At 38.0% G+C, this 20,653-nt stretch overlaps 1 protein-coding gene across 9 annotated transcripts in view; it reads left to right on the top strand.

The window, feature by feature from the left end:
* The window catches only part of AFG1L (AFG1 like ATPase), a 260,517-nt gene that overhangs the window by 68,324 nt on the left and 171,540 nt on the right, over window positions 1-20,653 (top strand). For 8 of the 9 annotated variants that reach the window (XM_082404818.1, XM_082404817.1, XM_082404816.1 and 5 more), the window contains 3 exons: window positions 4,963-5,014; window positions 19,150-19,251; window positions 20,176-20,306. In XM_082404818.1, coding sequence (XP_082260944.1) covers window positions 4,963-5,014; window positions 19,150-19,251; window positions 20,176-20,306 — 285 coding nt within the window. The remainder of the gene's footprint in view (window positions 1-4,962; window positions 5,015-19,149; window positions 19,252-20,175; window positions 20,307-20,653) is intronic. The other variant, XM_082404819.1, reaches the window with a different exon arrangement.

The following is a 20,653-nucleotide window of genomic DNA, read 5'->3' as shown; positions in this document are numbered from 1 at the left end:
ACTAAAACTAGGTTAAATAATACGAGTAATCATTGGCTCATGTAGAAGTCCAAGGATAAGTATGCTTCAGGTGCAGTGTATTAGGCCCCTGACTCCATTACTGACTTGGAGATCTTCTTGATCTTGCCCTCTTGATTATTTTGGCTTTGTGTTCAGCTTGGCTTATCTCAAAGTAGGAAACTAGCATCACATCTACACAGCATACTGCCCAGAAGACTAGAGCTTCTCTTTCACCTAGAGTTGAACAACAGAACTCTGCTTGACTGAATTTAGTCATAAGCTCACCCTTGAACCCCTCATCCGGTTGTAGAGGATAGAGCTGGGAGTGGGATCATTCTCACCTAAAGGACATGGCTACTGCACAGGTATAGAAGATTGTTGAGAACAATCTGAAAGCCCTGAGGCGTGCCCCTCCATTTTGTCAACAAATCTGTTTCGCTGGTTAGTGCACTCTTCTCTGTAACGATTCTCTAGAGCCTTCTTAGCTCCCTTCAAGCTGAACTACACTTCCCCTATCACTTTCAGCAGACGTCTACATCTTTATAAAGAGAAAACAGAAGGCGTTGGGTTGGACCTCCTTCAACTTCCTATATGAAATTGCAATCCCAGAAGTCTGGGTGGACGTGAGGGAATGTGAGCAAAAGTCAATATCTTAGTATGAGGTTTTTCTATTTTTAGCTATCCTTCCATCATTTATTTCTAATTTTATTCCATTTTGGTTGGAGTACAGTGATTCTTTGGAGTTTATTGAGGTTTCCTTTATGGCTTGGAATATGCACAGTATTTGAAAATGTGCTCCATGTTCTTGAATGTATTCTTGATTTGTTTGGTAGAGTTTGTATAGATATAAAATAGCTTAAGTGTACATTAATGTTGCTCAGATCTTTGAGAAGGGTGTGTCAAAGGGTGCGATGTTTCTTCTTCGTGGTCCATAGGTTTGGATAGAAGCAGGTATCAGTACATGAAGTTTACAGTGTTCCGCATGAGTGAGTGGGCCTTGTGATTAGGTGTGCAGAGGTGGGCAATGAGTGGGAACTCCCCAGTGCTGTGTCCTGCACCCAACAGATAAGGAAATGGCTGGTTGTAGAGTTGATGTGGCTTACCCAGAGTCACATAGCTAATAAGTAGCCAAACCAGAATTTGTACCCAGATCTTTTGAGTTCAACTCTAATACTATTTCCTTATATCTTTTATGCTTAGTGGAGGTAGGTGATAGCTTTCCACGGTCTTCCAACATCATCCTTAAGCTTACCATCTGCACAATCTGTAATACAGTATCACTGGATCCTTATCAAAAACACATTAGAGAAGGTGTCATCATCCTACTTCACAAATTCCCTAAGATATAAGTAACATGACAAATCTTACAACCGGTCACTGGAGAAACTTATTCATGTTCAGATCTTCAAGTCTTTGTCTAGTTAGTGTTAAGTGTGTGTATTTTAGAGGTTGGGCGTGTATCAGAGTTCTGTCAGGAAACTGTTCACAGCACTTTAAAGACTGAATCAAGAGATGACTTAGTCATGGGCAGGGCAGGCCTAAGGCAGCAAACAAAGGATGGAGGAGTGAAGGAGGAGCCTGCAGAGAGCTGTAGCTGTGGCATGAGGACCTAATGATTCTGGAGGGATGCAGCTCTGCTAGAGACACAGCACTGAAGCAGGGAAGCAACGGGAGAGAATGACCCGGATTTCTCTCCACCCCCTCCCTCCTATCTCCTGCAAGTAGTGCCTCCCAGGGGCTGAACCCAGCTAGCAGCCAGCCAGCAAGGTTGCCCCCTAGGGTAGAGAGCAGGATGAAGAGGCTTGTGGAGGATGGGAGCACATGTAGAACCCCAGCACCCAGGAACTATGCCAGGGTGGAGTGCTCGGAGACATAGGAACACATTACAGGAAATTAAAACATTGGGAAAGGAAATTTAATGGACCTGAAAAATACGGTAAATTGTGAGAAAATGTAAATTAGGAGCATGTAAATTATGTGGGTGCCTGTGTAGTTATTTTGAAGAAAACTGTGTGAACCTAACTCTCCCTGAATTGACCACTATGAATAAAGAATTAAAAAACTTCTTTAGGACCCATTTTACAGCCTTCTAAATAGTCTTACTGTTCTCCATTCAATCCTCTGATTTTCCCCTTAAAATATAGATTTTTTAATCCTTTGAAATAATTTCAATAATTTTTGGAAGACTGAAATTTTATGAGGAGAAAACTAACCTGCCTCTCCAAGTGAAAATACTTGGTGTGTATATAACATAGTTTAGATAGGTGATGTCTAACATTTATTGTTAGAGGAGTATCCATTGTGTTTATCAATTTATTTGGAGTAAAATCTGCTTCTTAAACAGTATTTATGCCATACGAGATATTTGTGATCTCAGATGTTTGAGAATCTTTTCCTTTGATACTCTATAACCATATCTCTTTATCATCTTCTAAATATTGCCATAAAATATAATATAATATAAATTATATATGTAATAGATAATGTACTATAATATTTGCCAAAGTGCTCTTTCAAAAATACGTTGAGTTTGGGTAAAACAGAAGATAGGCCCAAGTGATTTTTTTTTTTTTTTTTTTTTTTAGCAGCATTGAGCTCTTCCCATGTCATCATTTCCCCCCATCTTTGTTAAATTTTTGGCTTGAACTTCATTGATTCAGCATATGTTGATTATATCATGACTAGATCCCGGACTGTTTCTACAAAATGTGATGTGAAGAATTGCTATAACATTTCCAGTTACCTTATGCAAAAAGTTGCTTTCAAAAGATTTCTAATACATAGGATATACTTAGAGATTATTAGGTTGTATTTAAGTTTTCTAATTTGAAGCTGTTCTAAAGTTATTGAGGAGCATGATGCTTTTTTTCTGGCAAATTGAAAATAGAATAACCAATGTACAAGAATGGTTCATATAAGATATTACAACAAGACAAATTAAGAGGTTTTGGCAGGAGTGGCATCTGTTTTCAGTTGAGATTTAAGAATAGATGGAGAGTTAATGTGCAGAGGAACACAGGGAAGGCATCCACCTGGCAGAATCAAAGCAAAGAAGGTCCTTTTGCCTAAACCATGGGTGAAGGTTCTTTTGGAAGGGGCGTGCTGGAGTCAGAGGCTGGATTTATAGAGAAAGCTGAGGGACAGGAAAGCGAGAGAGGTTTCTGAGGCATGCTGGAGTGAATCCACAGATTAAAAAACAAAAGCATTAGGTAGTGGATCCTGAAGTCTAGCTTTTGAAAATGTTCTCTGTCAAAATATTGACTGCTCTGGTTGGTGCTAAGTGGCATAACCTTCGCTTCTTTCTGCTTTTACCCTTTCTGAACTCTCTCAGCTCTGGCTCACCTTGGTTTTTGCACAGGTGTCTAGGAACTGTCATAGAGTTTGAAGGTTACTCTTCTAAGTGGAGCAAAATTCAAGAAGGTAATTTGGGTTGATAATAATATCAGGCAAAGAGAAATTCCATTTTGTTTCTTCCTTTGAGGCCTCCATCCTCCTGTTTTGGTCTGGACTTGATTGCTTTCTTGTCCTGCTTGTGCCACTGTGGTTCTAGAGAGCAGCCCTCCGTCTTACCAGGGCATTCTCCCCAGGATCCTCTGTGTTTCATGGAGCCTAGGTGTTCCTATTTCTGTTGGGGAGGGTTTTTTGAGACCCTGTATGTATGGAATGTCAGTTTCCCATTTTCACACTTGATGGATAGATTGGATGGATTAGATTGGAAATCACTGTCCCTCAAACTTTATTCAAGTTTTTATCGGTTGTTTGTGACCTGTCTCCAGCCACCCGCCCCCCACCACCTTTCCCCCTGAATGCCCACCCCACTGCCACCTTGGACATTTGTAGGATTTCCTTTATATCCCTGGTGTCTGAAATTTCAGGATTGTGACTTGGTATGGGTCTTATTTCCCTCATTGTGTTGGACACTTATTCTGTCCTCCCAATCTTGAAATTTCGTCCTTCAGATCTGAGAAAAATCTTAGGTAATTTCCTCCTCTCTTTTTTCTCTATTTTCTCTTTCTGGAATTCCTTTTGGTCAGATATTGGACCTCCTGAATTAATCCTGTAATTTTCTTATATTTTCCGTCTTTCATTGTTATTGTTTATTTGTTGTATTTCTTTAACATTTCCTCAAGCTTATCTTCTAATACCTTTTCTGGAATTTTGTTTCTGCTACCATATGTTAAATTTCAAAGTACTCTCTTTTGTTCTTAATATTGCTTTTAAAAATTGCATTTTGTTCCTGCTTTATAGTTTTAATAACTTATTTTCCTCAGCATATTAATTATATTGGTTACAGTTTTATTTTGAAGTTTCCTTTTGCTGTGTGTGTAGTCTCTGTTTCCTTGGAGTTTTTTGCCCCCTGTATATTTGCTGTGGTCTCCAACTTTCATAATGGGAGTTTTTGGGTTGTTTTTTCAAATTTCTATTGATTCTTGGCTGTCAATTCATTTTAGAGTCTTTTCAGATACTAATGAGCGGATTGAAGGCTCCATCTTAAGAGGTTTGTTGACTAGTATGCTTTACTGTAAGGTGATCTGATAGGGACCCAGTTCTTTCTTTGGGAGAAACCCACACTAGGTGCCTTTGGGCCTTTATTTCTGGAAACCATTCACTTTCTTTAGAAGAAGTCTTCTGATCTCTTGCTTGCTGGGAATGAGCTAGGCTGTCATTGTTTGGGGAGCCCATTTGGGAAAGAGGGGGAAGATTACATGGTTAGTAAATTGTGAAGTGGATGTAAACTTAAGTTGTGTGACTTCAGAGCCTTGCTCTGAGCTACTATGATTCTTGCCTCCTATATTAAAACCTAAGTGGGGCTTCATAGCCTTTTATATCAAGTTTTTTGTACTTACTGTGTGCAGTAGCCCATTTCAGTCCTGTATATATAGCACGGTTAGGAACACTATGTATATGATGATATTCGATTATTTCCATGTTGGAGATTTATAATTTGTTCTTAATTTGCAGCTTTTTTCAAGGAGCAAACCTCCAAGGGGCCTGTATGTTTATGGAGATGTTGGTAAGTGTGTTAAAATAAGTTTTAAGTGGTCCAAACAAAAAGTTTCCCAGCTTTCACTCAGGGATAACTTCCATTTCTATCCCTCAGTACACTACCAGCAGGAACAGGATGAGGTGAGGTAAAATAGGAGAGAGGAGAGGAGTGCAGTTATCTTAGTTTTTACTTTTATTTCTCATAGGGTGACTGCAGTTGAAGGCAGGGTTAGTTAGCATGTTAGGGTGCAAACATTATTTAATGTATAAAGTCAGTTGATCTCAGGGAAGGAAGTCATTTCTAGATAGGTTATTAGATAAACCAGAATCTCATTGCTCAGTGCTATTTGACTCAGGTTAATAACTTAAAAAAAAAAATAAGCTGTTTGTTTTTACTTTTTAAAAAAAATAAATTTATTTATTTACTTATTTTGGCTGCGTTGGGTCTTCGTTGCTGTGCGCGGACTATCTCTAGTTGCGGCGAGCGGGGGCTGCTCTTCGTGGCAGTGCGTAGGCTTCTCATTGTGGTAGCTTCTCTTGTTGAGGAGCACGGGCTTTAGGCGTGTGGGCTTCAGTAGTTGTGGTGCTCGGGCTCAGTAGTTGTGGCTCGTGGGCTCTAGAGTGCAGGCCCACTAGTTGTGGTGCACAGGATTAGTTGCTCTGCGGCATGTGGGATCTTCCCTGACCAGGGCTCGAACCCCTGTCCCCTGAATTGGCAGGCGGATTATTAACCATTGCGCCACCAGGGAAGTCCCTGAATAGACGTTCTTAACATATGAGTGGTAACATTTCCTTGGTCTCCCACTTCCATGCACTGGGCACAAAGACTCACATTTTCTTGGAAACCTTATGAGCTGTCACTTACTTTCTGGATTTTCCTAATCAGTTAACGTCTCGCTTCTTCCCTGACTTCATTCTTGCTGAAGTTGTCTGTTTTCTGGTTTCTGTTTCCTTCAATCAAATCTTTTTCTCCAGTTTTAAACCTCTCCCTGGTTACCCACCTTCACTGATGTCATGAAGGTGGTTCCTCCTTCCTCTGACCTTATGGCTTGTCATTCATTTCTTTACATACTCAAAATGCACATTTAATGTAACGAGATCAACAAATTTGCATTGTGAGGAAGTGGTGGCAGAGGTTCGTTATCTTAAGAATTTTAGGGTAAGAAAAATAATAGAAGTTGAATAAGTAGTTATACTGCCTTAGAAATCAAACTGTTCTTTTCTGGGTCCTCCCTCTTCTTCTGATTTGTTTACTAATGCCTCTAAATGCCTGTTTTACATTTATAGATTTAGCAAATCTAATAAAAAGGGAATTAGTTAGTATTTAAAAAGCGAATGATAGAGATTCTTCAAGTTCTTCAAACTTGCAGATTTTAAAAATGTGAAAGAAGCTCAAACTATTCTTTTTCTTAGTTCATTGGCTAATTGGTATTTTTGAGACCAATGTATGCTTCTTATTTAGAATCTAATTTATACCAGGTACTTGAGCAGTTTTATGTGTCTGCACCTTTGGGCACTGCTAGCAGATATCATTCTGTTGTCATCTCTCATTTTTTGCCTCTTTGGAGAACGTTTACTTCCTATACCTTCACTTTCATGTTCCGTCATTGCTAAAATCAGCATCTTTGTTTCTCCTGTTACCTTAACCACTTAACCATAAATGGAGATGATTAGTAAGGCACAACTGTTTCCACTTCTACAAAAGGACTTAAAAAAACAACAACAACAACTATGAAAGTTGTTGGATTTTTAGTTTGGAAAATACAGCCATATTCTAATGAATTGAAGGGAGGTACAATAAACGTAATTTATCTGAATGTTTGAAGGGATTAGAAAAGATGTGTAACACGGGATATTCACAGAGGCTGGGTGTGTGGCAATCTTTGGCTAGAAACATCTTCATAATGTAGAGAGGGGAAGAGAAAGGAATTCTGAAATAAGAAGTGAGATGAACATTTTGGTGGCCATACTCATTTTAGTTTAGAATACTTACAAAATAGGTAATAAAAGATAGGTCAAATTCTCATTTTGGGGGGGCTCGCTGGCTGGGAGAATAGCCTCAGAATGCCTTTACAAGCTCTTATTCTTTATTATTTTTCTTTTTTAGACTTGGGAAACAGATATTAAATTTTAAAGAGACTTGGTGGAAAAGAGATGTCTGTTTCATAGCATCCCTTTCCCTCTCCTTATTCATGCCCTTGGCTTGGACTCTGTCATGCCCACTTCACTCTACTCTATCTTCATAGGTATGTTGAGATGATTGACTCACATGGACCCTCAATACGGGAACCCCAGGAGCATTGATATCATCATGGTTCAATCTTGAAATGTTTTCATTAATAAAATGCTTATCATATCTCATGCAAAAGTCAAAAGCTGCAGTAGTAGTATTTTGTGGCTTCATTCTTACCCTACAGCTGGCTTTCTTACAACAAGGTTTCAGCTCTAGACTAGCAGAATGAGTGGTGATGGCAGGGTTAATGATTTCTCCCGTACATTAGAAGAGAATAAAGTACATTTTTGTTTGTCAGTCCCTTTTTTGCTGTCTCCTGGTTTAACCTTACCTGTTTCACATTGATAATTTCACCAGTGGAAAGGTAGACTGGTTTTAAGGTTAGGAGTTGGAAAGCAAAATTCTTCTCGGGTGGGAGGCAGTGGTGGAGGTATTACCACTTCCAGCTCCTTCTGCAGGGGGTCAGCTGTGAAAAGGGCACCACTAGAGGGGGCTCTCGAGTAGTCATTTTTTGGCTTCCCAACTATAGGCTTAAAAGTTAGAATTTAAAAGATTTTTAGGTTTTATAAATGACTCCCCTAGTAAGAATCTTATCCTGAGAAAATTACAAGGTTTTATTTAGGATTCTGTAGAGACCAAAGCAAAATTATGAAGCAGGTGAAATTTAGTGCTGGTTTCTTCCCTACTTTTTTCCAACATCTGTCCTCATTCTTCCAGTCACTTGACAAATGCTTGTTGAGCACTTGCCTTGTGCCAGGCAGTCTGTTGTTTCTGGAAACGTAATGGTGAATAAAAGCAGACACAGCCTTTGCTCACCCAAAGCTTACAAACTGTGGCAATGGCTTTGAAACATTTTTGAAAATGACTCACAGTAAGTACTATATTTTACATCCGGAGGTAGTATATGCTTGGGTGTGTGCACACCACACACATATGTATACATACATACTTATAAACATCTTTGTCCTGTAGGATTTCCTACAGCTTGGATTTTGCTGATGCATCTCTGTGGTGTGATGTGAGTCTTCCAACTTTGTCTTTTTCAAGATTATTTTGGCTATTCTGTGGCCTTTGCATTTCCATGTTCATTTTAGAATAAGCTTGTTCATTTCTTTAAAAACAAATCCTGGGATTTTGATTGGGATTATGTTGAAGCTATAGAGCAATGTCTACAGAGAATTGATAACTTAAAATATTGAGTATTCCAATCTATGAGCATGGTATATTTCTTCATTTTAAAACATCTTCTTTATTTCTTTATTTCTTTATTTTTGGCTGCGTTGGGTCTCTGTTGCTGCGCGCCGGCTTTCTCTAGTTGTGGCGAGTGGGGGCGACTCTTCACTGTGGTGCGCGGGCTTCTCATTGCGGTGGCTTCTCTTGTTGTGGAGCACGGGCTCTAGGCATGTGGGCTTCAGTAGTTGTGGCTCACGGGCTCTAGAGCGCAGGCTCAATAGTTGTGGCGCACGGGCTTAGTTGCTCCGTGGCATGTGGGATCTTCCTGGACCAGGGCTCGAACCCGTGTCCCCTGCATTGGCAGGCAGATTCTTAACCACTGCGCCACCAGGGAAGTCCCTGAAATATCTTCTTTAATTTCTCTCAGTGGGGTTTTGTAGTTTGTAGTGCAGAGGTTTGCCATATTTTTTGATAAATTTATTCCCGGGTATTTTACTGCAAATGGTATTGTATGTTAACATTTAAATTTCCAGTTGATCACTGCTAGTGTATAGAATCAACTGATTTTTTTGATGACCTTTCTAAATTCAATTATTAACTCTTATAATTATTAACTCTTATAACTCCTGGTTATTTGGTAGCTTCTTCAGGATTTTTTGTGAACATAATCATATCTGTGAATAAAGACAATTTAACTTTTTCCTTTACAATTTCTATGCCTTCTAGTTCTTTTTCTTGCCTCATTGCATTAGCTAGGATGCAGTACAATGTTGAATAGAAGTCATGAGAGTGGATGTCCTTGCCTTGTGTCAAATTTTAGGGGAGAAGTGTTCAGTCTTCCCTAGTTAAGTATGATGTTAACTGTAGGGTGTGTGTGTGTGTGTGTGTGTTTAATGTATTAGTTTCTTTTATTGTGGCAACATATATATAATATAAAATTTATCATTTTAACTGTACAGTTCAGTGGCATTAAGTACATTGACATTGTTATGCAAACATCACCACTATTCATCTCCAGAACATTTTTATCTTCCCAAACTGAAACTCTGTACCTATTAAACAATAACACCCATTCTATAACCCCCTCCTTCCCAGTCCCTGGCAACCACTGTTCTACTTCTGTCTCTATGAATTTGATGACTCTAGGGACCTCATGTAAGTGGGATCATATAATATTTATCCTTTTGTTTCTGGCTTATTTCACCTAGCGTAGTATCTTCAAGATTCATCCATGTTGTAGCATATGTCAGAATTTCATTCTTTTTTTTTCTTTTTTTTTTTCATTCTTTTTTAAGGCTGAATAATATTGCATTATATTGTATATACCAATTTTGTTTATCCATTCATCTGTCGATGGATGTTTGGGTTGTTTCCATCTTCTGACTTCTGTGAATAATGCTGCTATAAACATTGATGAACAAATATTTGTTTGAATCCCAGCTTTCAATTCTTTTGTGTATATCCAGAAGTGGAATTGCTGGATCATATGGTCATTCTGTGTTTAATTTTTTGAGGAACTGCCACACTGTTTTCCATAGCAGCTGCACAATTTTACATTCCCACCAGTAATATACAAGGGTCTCCATTTTTCCACACCCTTATCAATACATTATTTTTCTGTTTGTTTGCTGTTTTCATAATAGCTATCCTAATGGATGTGAAGTGGTATCACACTGTAGTTTTGTTTTGCAATTTTCAAATAATTGGTGATATTGAGCATCTTTTCAGTGTAGGTTTTTTGGTATTTGTCCTTTATGAGGTCGAGGAAGTCTGCTTCTTTTCCCAGTTTGCTGAGGGTTTTTATCATGTATGTGTGTTGAATTTTGTCAAAATTTTTTTCAAATGTTGTGAGGATTATATAATTTTTATATGTTGAATTTTATTTTGACAGGGAGTTAAATAAGTTACTTGCATGCCAGTTTGATTCATTTGAAGTTTTTTTTTAATTGAAAATTTCATTGAGATAATTATAGATTCACATACAGTTATAAGAAGTAATTCAGAGAGATCTGTATACACTCATTTCCCCTCTAAGGCAACATTTTGCAAAACTATAGTAAAAATATTACAACCAGGATATTGACATTGATACAATTCACCAATCTTGTTCAGATTTCTCCAGTTTTACTTGTATAGTCATCCCTTGGTATCCACAGGGGATTGGTTCTAGGGGTCCCCAAGGATATCAAAATTTGGTGATATTCAGGTCCCTTATATAAAATGGCCTAGTACATACAAGGAATACAGTCAGCACTCTGTATCCACGAGTTTCACATCAGCTGTGCTGTACTCATTTATGTGTGTATTTAGTTCTATACACTTTATCACCTCTGTAGGTTCATGTATCCACCACCACAGTCAAGATACTGAACAACTGTATCACCACAAGAATCCCTTGTATTGCCCATAATTTTATAACCATACATATCCACACTCCATTTCTACATCCTGGCAGTCACTAATCTGTTCTCCATTTCTAAAATTCTGTCATTTCAAAAACGTTATATAGGGCTTCCCTGGTGGCGCAGTGGTTAAGAGTCCACCTGCCAATGCAGGGGACACGGGTTCGAGCCCTGGTCCGGGAAGATCCCACATGCCGCGGGGCAGCTAAGCCCGTGCACTGCAACTACTGAGCCTGCGCTCTAGAGCCCGCGAGCCATAACTACTGAGCCTGCGAGCCTAGAGCCCGTGCTCCACAACAAGAGAAGCCACCGCAATGAGAAGCCGTGCACCACAACGAAGACCCAACACAACCAAAAACAAAAACAAATAAATTAATTAATTAAAAAAAAGATTAAATGGAGACAAATCAATTAAAAAAAATGTTATATAAATGAAAAAGTATGTAACTTTTTAAGATTGGCTTTGGTTTTTTTTTCCACTCAGTGTAATTCATTGGAGAGTCATTCAAGTTGTTGTATGTATCAGTATCTCTGGAAATTGTTTATCACACAGTTTCCTAGTGGTTCATAACACAGCTTCCCTTGCCTCTCATCATGAAGTATCACCCTACGCATGAGCAGCTGTTATTCAGCCAAAGACTCAAGAGTGTCCACCTGTTGGTTTCTGGAGCTCTTTCATTATACAGCTTCCTCCTCTCTGGCACTTTGCCTTGCAAATTTCACCTACGTTTTGGACTCCCATAATCCTGATCTCTCTTAATTCAACTCACTCAGACCTGGGTGTTTTACTTGGATTCACCTTCTCTGTGCAGCAATCTGGAAGGTGCCTCCAAGCTAAAAGTTGGAGTGACATAGGGCTCATCTTCTTAATCCAGTTGTCTGTTGATGGGCACTTGGGTTGCTTCCATGTCTTGGCTATTGTAAATAGTGCTGCTGTGAACATTGGGATGCATGTATCTTTTCAAGTTGGTGTTTTCATTGTTTCCAGATATATACCCAAGAGTGGAATTGCTGGATCATATGGTAGTTCTATTTTTAGTTTTTTAAGGAGTCTCCATACTGTTTTCCATAGCGGCTGCACCAATTTACATTCCCACCAACAGTGTATGAGGAAAAGATATAAAGATATATAATGTTAAACTGCCAAGTTCCATGAGGACAGGGATTTTTGTTAGTTTTGTTCACTGCCATTTCCTAATAAGCACCTAGAATAGGGCCTCACACATGGTAGGCATTCAATGAAAATATGTTGATTAAATAAATAAGAATATTTTATTTATGGTGATTTTGATATTCAGAAGTTTGAATTTTACATATTCTAGTCTATCAGTTTTTTCCGTTATGATTTCTTCTTTTTGCTTTTATTTTCAGAAACTTTTTATATGATGGTTTTGTTACATTTTAAGCACATTTTTGAAGAAGAGCACGATGATTATGTTCAAATATATATTGTTCACATTTTTTGTTAGATAATTCATGACTTCTTTTCTGGATCTATAAGTATACTACACTTCATGCAGCAGAATTTAAAACTTTATTAATTTACTTCTTTGTGTAAATGTAATGATATAAAATTTGCTGCCACTCACTGTATCAAGAGACTTGTACTGAATATTTTTGCAAAAAATTACTTTTCAATCTAAATGGTCTTCTCATTAAAAATCTGTCTGGTGAATTGTATTTTCTTTTTTTAAATATTTTATTTATTTATTTATTTATTTGGCTGCGCTGGGTCTGCATTGCAGCCTGCATGCGGGATCTAATTCCCTGACCAGGGGTCAAACCTGGGCCCCTAGCATTGAGAGCGCGGAGTCTTAGCCACCAGGGAGGTCCTGTGAATTGTATTTTCATATATAGAAAACTTTCTGACAATTCAAATGGCATGGCCCAAAGTCATCTTATGGAATGGAGGAAAGCTCAACAGATTTAAGACTCAAATCTTGCTTCCTGAGCTGCCTTTGAAGTTAGTATAATAATTGCAGCTCCTGACGGCAACAGTCAGCTCTACCCACCACCAGAGCCTCCCATCAAGCCTCTTAGATAGCCTCAACCACCAGAGGGCAGACAACAGAAGCAAGAAAAACTACAATCCTGTAGCCTGTGGAACAAAAACCACATTCACAGAAAAATAGACAAGATGAAAAGGCAGAGGGCTATATACCAGATGAAGGAACAAGATAAAACCCCAGAAAAACAACTAAATGAAGTGGACATAGGCAACCTTCCAGAAAAAGAATTCAGAATAATGATAGTGAAGATGATCCAGGACCTTGGAATAAGAATGGAGGCAAAGATCGAGAAGATGCAAGAAATGTTTAACAAAGACCTAGAAGAATTAAAGAACAAACAAACAGAGATGAACAATACAATAACTGAAATGAAAACTACACTAGAAGGAATCAATAGCAGAATAACTGAGGCAGAAGAACGGATAAGTAACCTGGAAGACAGAATGGTGGAATTCACTGCTGCAGAACAGGATAAAGAAAAAAGAATGAAAAGAAATGAAGACAGCCTAAGAGACCTCTGGGACAACATTAAACGCAACAACATTCGCATTATAGGTGTCCCAGAAGGAGAAGAGAGAGAGAAAGGAACAGAGAAAATATTTGAAGAGATTATAGTAGAAAACTTCCCTAACATGGTAAAGGAAATAGCCACCCAAGTCCAGGAAGTGCAGAGAGACCCATACAGGATAAACCCAAGGAGAAACATGCCGAGACACATGGTAATCAAAGTGGCAAAAGTTAAAGACAAAGAAAAATTATTGAAAGCAGCAAGGGAAAAACGACAAATAACATACAAGGGAACTCCCATAAGGTTAACAGCTGATTTCTCAGCAGAAACTCTACAAGCCAGAAGGGAGTGGCATGATATACTTAAAGTGATAAAAGGGAAGAACCTACAACCAAGATTACTCTACCCGGCAAGGATCTCATTTAGATTTGATGGAGAAATCAAAAGCTTTACAGACAAGCAAAAGCTAAGAGAATTCAGCACCAGCAAACCAGCTCTACAACAAATGCTAAAGGAACTTCTCTAAGTGGGAAACACAAGAGAAGAAAAGGACCTACAAAAGCAAACCCAAAACAATTAAGAAAATGGTCATAGGAACATACATATCAATAATTACCTTAAACGTGAATGGATTAAATGCTCCAACCAAAAGACACAGGCTTGCTGAATGGATACAAAAACAAGACCCATATATATGCTGTCTACAAGAGACCCACTTCAGACCTAGGGACACATACAGACTGAAAGTGAGGGGATGGAAAAAGATATTCCATGCAAATGGAAATCAAAAGAAAGCTGGAGTAGCTATACTCATATCAGATAAAATAGACTTTAAAATAAAGAATGTTACAAGAGACAAGGAAGGACACTACATAATGATCAAGGGATCAATCCAAGAAGAAAATATAACAATTATAAATATATATGCACCCAACATAGGAGCACCTCAATACATAAGGCAACTGCTAACAGCTCTAAAAGAGGAAATCGACAGTAGCACAATAATAGTGGGGGACTTTAACACCTCACTTACACCAATGGACAGATCATCCAAAATGAAAATAAATAAGGAAACAGAAGCTTTAAATGACACAATAAACCAGATAGATTTAATTGATATTTATAGGACATTCCATCCAAAAACAGCAGATTACACTTCTCAAGTGCACACAGACCATTCTCCAGGATAGATCACATCTTGGGTCACAAATCAAGCGTCAGTAAATTTAAGAAAATTGAAATTATATCAAGCATCTTTTCTGACCACAATGCTATGAGATTAGAAATGAATTACAAGGGAAAAAACGTGAAAAGCACAAACACATAGAGGCTAAACAATACGTTACTAAATAACCAAGAGATCACTGAAGAAATCAAAGAGGAAATCAAAAAATACCTAGAGACAAATGACAATGAAAACACGACGATCCAAAACCTATGGGATGCAGCAAAAGCAGTTCTAAGAGGGAAGTTTATAGCTATACAAGCCTACCTAAAGAAACAAGAAAAATCTCAAGTAAACAATCTAACCTTACACCTAAAGGAACTAGAGAAAGAAGAACAAACAAAACCCAAAGTTAGCAGAAGGAAAGAAATCATAAAGATCAGAGCAGAAATAAATGAAATAGAAACAAAGAAAACAATAGCAAAGATCAATAAAACTAAAAGCTGGTTCTTTGAGAAGATAAACAAAATTGATAAACCATTAGCCAGACTCAACAAGAATAAAAGGGAAAAGACTCAAATCAACAGAATTAGAAATGAAAAAGGAGAAGTAACAACTGACACTGCAGAAACGCAAAAGATCATGAGAGATTACTACAAGCAACTCTATGCCAATAAAATGGACAACCTGGAAGAAATGGACAAATTCTTAGAAAAGCACAACCTTCTGAGAGTGAACCAGGAAGTAATAGAAAATATAAGCAGACCAATCACAAGCACTGAAATTGAAACTGTGATGAAAAATCTTCCAACAAACAAAAGCCCAGGACCAGATGGCTTCACAGGCAAATTCCATTAAACATTTAGAGAAGAGCTAACACCTATCCTCTCAAACTCTTCCAAAATATAGCAGAGGGAGGAACACTCCCAAACTCATTCTATGAGGCCACCATCACCCTGATACCAAAACCAGACAAGGATGTCACAAGAAAAGAAAACTACAGGCCAATATCACTGATGAACATAGATGCAAAAATCCTCAACAAAATACTAGCAAACAGAATCTAACAGCACATTAAAAGGATCATACACCATGATCAAGTGGGGTTTATCCCAGGAATGCAAGGATTCTTCAATATACACAAATCAATCAATGTGATAAACCATGCTTAACAAATTGAAGGAGAAAAACCATATGATCATCTCAAGAGATGCAGAAAAAGCTTTCAACAAAATTCAACATCCAATTATGATAAAAACCCTCAAGAAAGTGGGCAAAGAGGGAACTTATCTCAACATAATAAAGGCCATATATGTCAAACCCACAGCCAACATCGGTCTCAATGGTGAAAACTGAAACCATTTCCACTAAGATCAGGAAGAAGACAAGGTTGCCCACTCTCACCACTATTATTCAACATAGTTTTGGAAGTTTTAGCCACAGCAATCAAAGAAGAAAAAGAAATAAAAGAAATTCAAATCAGAAGCGAAGATGTAAAACTGTCACTGTTTGCAGATGACATGATACTATACATAGACAATCCTAAAGATACCATCAGAAAACTACTAGAGCTAATCAGTGAATTTGGTAAAGTAGCAGGATACAAAATTAATGCACAGAAATCTCTTGCATTCCTATACACTAATGATGAAAAATCTGAAAGAGAAATTAAGGAAACACTCCCATTTACCACTGCAATGAAAAGAATAAAATACCTAGGAATAAACCTACCTAAGGAGACAAAAGACCTGTATGCAGAAAACTATAAGACACTGATGAAAGAAATTAAAGATGATACCAACAGATGGAGAGATATACCATGTTCTTGGATTGGAAGAATCAACATTGTGAAAATGACTATACTACCCAGAGCAATCTACAGATTCAATGCAATCCCTACCAAACTACCAATGGCATTTTTCACAGAACTAGAACAAAAAATTTCACAATTTGTATGGAAACACAAAAGACCCCGAATAGCCAAAGCAATCTTGAGAAAGAAAAACGGAGCTGGAGGAATCAGGCTCCCTGTCTTCAGACTATACTACAAAGCTACAGTAATCAAGACAATATGGTATTGGCACGAAAACAGAAATATAGATCAATGGAACAGGATAGGAAGCCCAGAGATAAGCCCACGCACCTATGGTCACTTTATATTTGATAAAGGAGCAAGAATATACAATGGAGAAAAGACATCCTCTTCAATAAGTGGTGCTGGGAAAACTGGACACTACATGTAAAAGAATGAAATTAGAAAACTCCCTAACACCATACACAAAAATAAACTCAAAATGGATTAAAGACCTAAATGTAAGGCCAGACACTATAAAACTCTTAGAGGAAAACATAGGCAGAACACTCTATGACATAAATCACAGCAAGATCCTTTTTGATCCACCTCCTAGAGTAATGGAAATAAAAACAAAAATAAACAAATGGGACCTAATGAAACTTAAAAGCTTTTGCACAGCAAAGGAAACCATAAACAAGACGAAAAGACAACCCTCAGAATGGGAGAAAATATTTGCAAACGAATCAACAGACAAAGGAGTAATCTCCGAAATATATAAACAGCTCATTCAGCTCAATATTAAAGAAACAAACACCCCAATCCAAAAATGGGCAGAAGACCTAAATAGACATTTCTCCAAAGAAGACATACAGATGGCCAAGAAGCACATGAAAAGATGCTCAACATCACTAATTATTAGAGAAATGCAAATCAAAACTACAATGAGGTATCATCTCACACCAGTTAGAATGGGCATCCTCAGAAAATCTACAAACAACAAATGCTGTAGAGGGTGTGGAGAAAAGGGAACCCTCTTGCACTGTTGGTGGGAATGTAAATTGATACAGCCACTATGGAGAACAGTATGGAGGTTCCTTAAAAAACTAAAAATAGAATTACCATATGACCCAGCAATCCCACTACTGGGCATATACCCCGAGAAAACCATAATTCAAAAAGACACATGCACCCCAATATTCATTGCAGCACTATTTACAATAGCCAGGTCATGGAAGCAACCTAAATGCCCATTGACAGACGAATGGATAAAGAAGTTGTGGTATATATGTACTATGGAATATTACTCAGCCATAAAAAGAAACGAAATTGAGTCATTTGTTGAGATGTGGATGGATCTAGAGACTGTCATACAGAGTGAAGTAAGTCAGAAAGAGAAAAACAAATATCGTATATTAACGCACGTATGTGGAACCTAGAAAAATGGTACAGATGAACCCGTTTGCAGGGCAGAAGTTGAGACACAGATGTAGAGAACAAGCGTATGGACACCAAGGGGGGAAAACTGCAGTGGGGTGGGTATGGTGGTGTGCTGAATTGGGCGATTGGGATTGACATGTATACACTGATGTCTATAAAATTGATGACTGATTAAAAATAATAATAATAATAATAATTGCAGCTCCTGCAAGGAGAGCCTGGACGCTTTGGTAAGGTGGTGGTGGAGGAAGCAGTGAGGATGAGAGGCAAGACCAGCATCCCCTGGCCTGCCTGCTGGGTAATGCTGGGTGTGAACCAAACTTGACCACTGTCAGTGTCCCCAGAGCTCTGGGCTTTCTGTGAGGGAATAGGCTTCCTGTGCATGCCTTGTGAAATGCTCAGGCTGTTGATGATTCGATTACTAATGTGATCGTAGTGATTAACAGTTTGAGTGCTGAAAATTAGATAATTTAATTATAAGGGTTAACTGTATCTGAATTTCTTTAAGTAAGCCTCATTTTGAAAGCCAGTATTCTCAGCTTTTTAAAAAAGTGTTATAGGACTTCCCTGGTGGCGTAGTGGTTAAGAATCCCCCTGCCAGTGCAGGTGACACAGGTTTGAGCCCTGGTGGGGGAAGATCCCACAAGCCATGGAGCAACTAAGCCCATGTGCTACAACTACTGAGCCTGCGCTCTAGAGCCTGCAAGCCACAACTACTGAGCCTGCGTGCCACAACTACTGAGCCCATGTGCCACAACTACTGAAGCCCACGCACCTAGAGCCTGTGCTCCACGACAAGAGAAGCCACCGCAATGAGAAGCCCGTGCACTGCAAGGAAGAGTAGCCCCCGCTCACTGCAACTGGAGAAAGCCCGCGCTCAGCAACGAAGACCCAATGCAGCCAAAAATAAATAAACAAACAAATAAATTTTTTTTGAAAAAAGTGTCATAATTGGCAATTCTCCAGCTCTAACATCTATTATTTATTTTCAGTGTTTATGTTAGGTGCTAATCTGTATTTTCTTATTTTTCACTGGTAAATTTTCCTATAGTGCCTAAGACAGTTCCTCATCCTTTGTAATGGCCCAATAAATAATTACTTAATTAAAGTTATTTTATTTATACTGTGCCTTTTGGAAGAGAAACTGAAGAATGAATAATCTGTAAATCTTGCCAGTTTAAAAGCATAGTTCTCTGGAGGAAATAGTCCCTGGAGTGCTAACTAAATGTTGTATTTCCTAAAAACAGGATTTTAACAGAAAAGAATAATATCAATATTTTATTTTTAGGTACTTTAGCATAAGAAATAAACACTGCTTTTAAAAAAGTTAACATAGTCTTAAGCTTTCCAGTAGCAGAGTGTGGTTTCATTATCCCAAAGCTAATGAACAATCATTAGAGCAATCAGTACATACTGTTTAATAGTTGTTTTTTTTTTTAAGGTACAGGGAAAACAATGGTGATGGACATGTTTTATGCTTATGTGGAAATGAAGAGGAAAAAACGGGTTCATTTTCATGGTTTCATGCTAGATGTTCACAAAAGTAAGTTAATGATCTGAAAGAAGTGATTTTTAAATGGACAAACACTACAAAATAATTTTTCTCATCTTAAAGTTCTTAATCTTTTAAAAAATTAGATTTTTGCTAAAAGTAAGATTTTATTTGGTTTCATTTGTTTTGTGCTATATTGAAGCAATTAGTAATGTGTCCAGAGTTGGTCCTAGAGACAAATTCATTACTTCCAAATCAGAGAACAGAGGTTACTCTATGAAGGTCAGGCATTTTCTCTTTCTACTAAGGATCAATAAGAAATGTTTAAGCCTCACCTGTTTCACAAAGTTATTCTTGATTAGGCCTTTTCCTCTGTGTCACCTTAGCATGTAAGCATTCAGTTTGTTCTTGTATGTATGCTTTATTTCTTTGTCAGGGTTATGTTATTTCATCTTTGCATTATTTGTTTACTAGCTATACTGTAACCTTCTCTGGGCAGGAATATTGTACTTTTTTTAGAATACTTTCAGCATTTAGTAACATATAGTGAACGAAGTGGGACTGGCTGGTAACAAGGGAACATCCTGATTAGATATGCTAGACATAGAGCACAGGATCACCTCCTTTGCCTGCATCTCTGAAATCCTCAGGGCTAAGATCCGTGTGTTGATCCATCAGTCACAATCTAATCATCTATTCTATCGCTTTGTCATCTCTGAAGTGATTGAAGAGTGGAGATGGAATGACCACAAAGTGTCATTACAACCATGGGAATATAGTAATACGTGAACAACTTATTTTGAGGTAGAGAAACTGCAACCAACCTCAATAATCATATTTGTTTGTATGTGAAATTTAAACTTCATTTTTATGTTCACACTGTGTTTCATTTAGAGATTTTAAAAATATGTTTTAGTTATCTAAAATGTACTGTTAATACAATATTTGATTTGTGTTTAATTTCATCCATTTAAGGAATACACCGCCTTAAACAGAGTTTGCCAAAAAGGAAACCAGGATTTATGGCTAAATCATACGATCCAATAGCTCCTATAGCTGAAGAAATCAGTGAAGAAGCATGTCTCTTATGTTTCGATGAATTTCAGGTAAGGTAGAGATGTTTCATAGACGTAGAATGGTATACTGAATGAAGTATGAGTATTTAAATTCTGTTCCTGATTTTATCAGTTTTATAAATTAATTTAATACATTATCTCTTATGGCTTTAATTTTATTATCTAGTCCAGGGGTCAGCAAACCACAGCTTGCACAGGGCAAATCTGGCCCATCTGCTTTTGTATGGCCAGTGAGAAGAGGAAGATTTTTATATTTGTAAAAGGTCATTAAAAAAAAGAAAAAGAGGGGCTTCCCTGGTGGCGCAGTGGTTGAGAGTCTGCCTGCTAGTGCAGGGGACACGGGTTCAGGCCCTGGTCTGGGAGGATCCCGCATGCCG

The sequence above is a fragment of the Balaenoptera borealis genome (genome assembly GCF_965194805.1).
Source record: "Balaenoptera borealis genome assembly, chromosome: 9".
Lineage (NCBI taxonomy): Eukaryota > Metazoa > Chordata > Mammalia > Artiodactyla > Balaenopteridae > Balaenoptera > Balaenoptera borealis.
The sequence above is the reverse complement of the archived record's forward strand: the minus strand, read 5'-3'. Positions and strand labels throughout refer to the sequence as shown.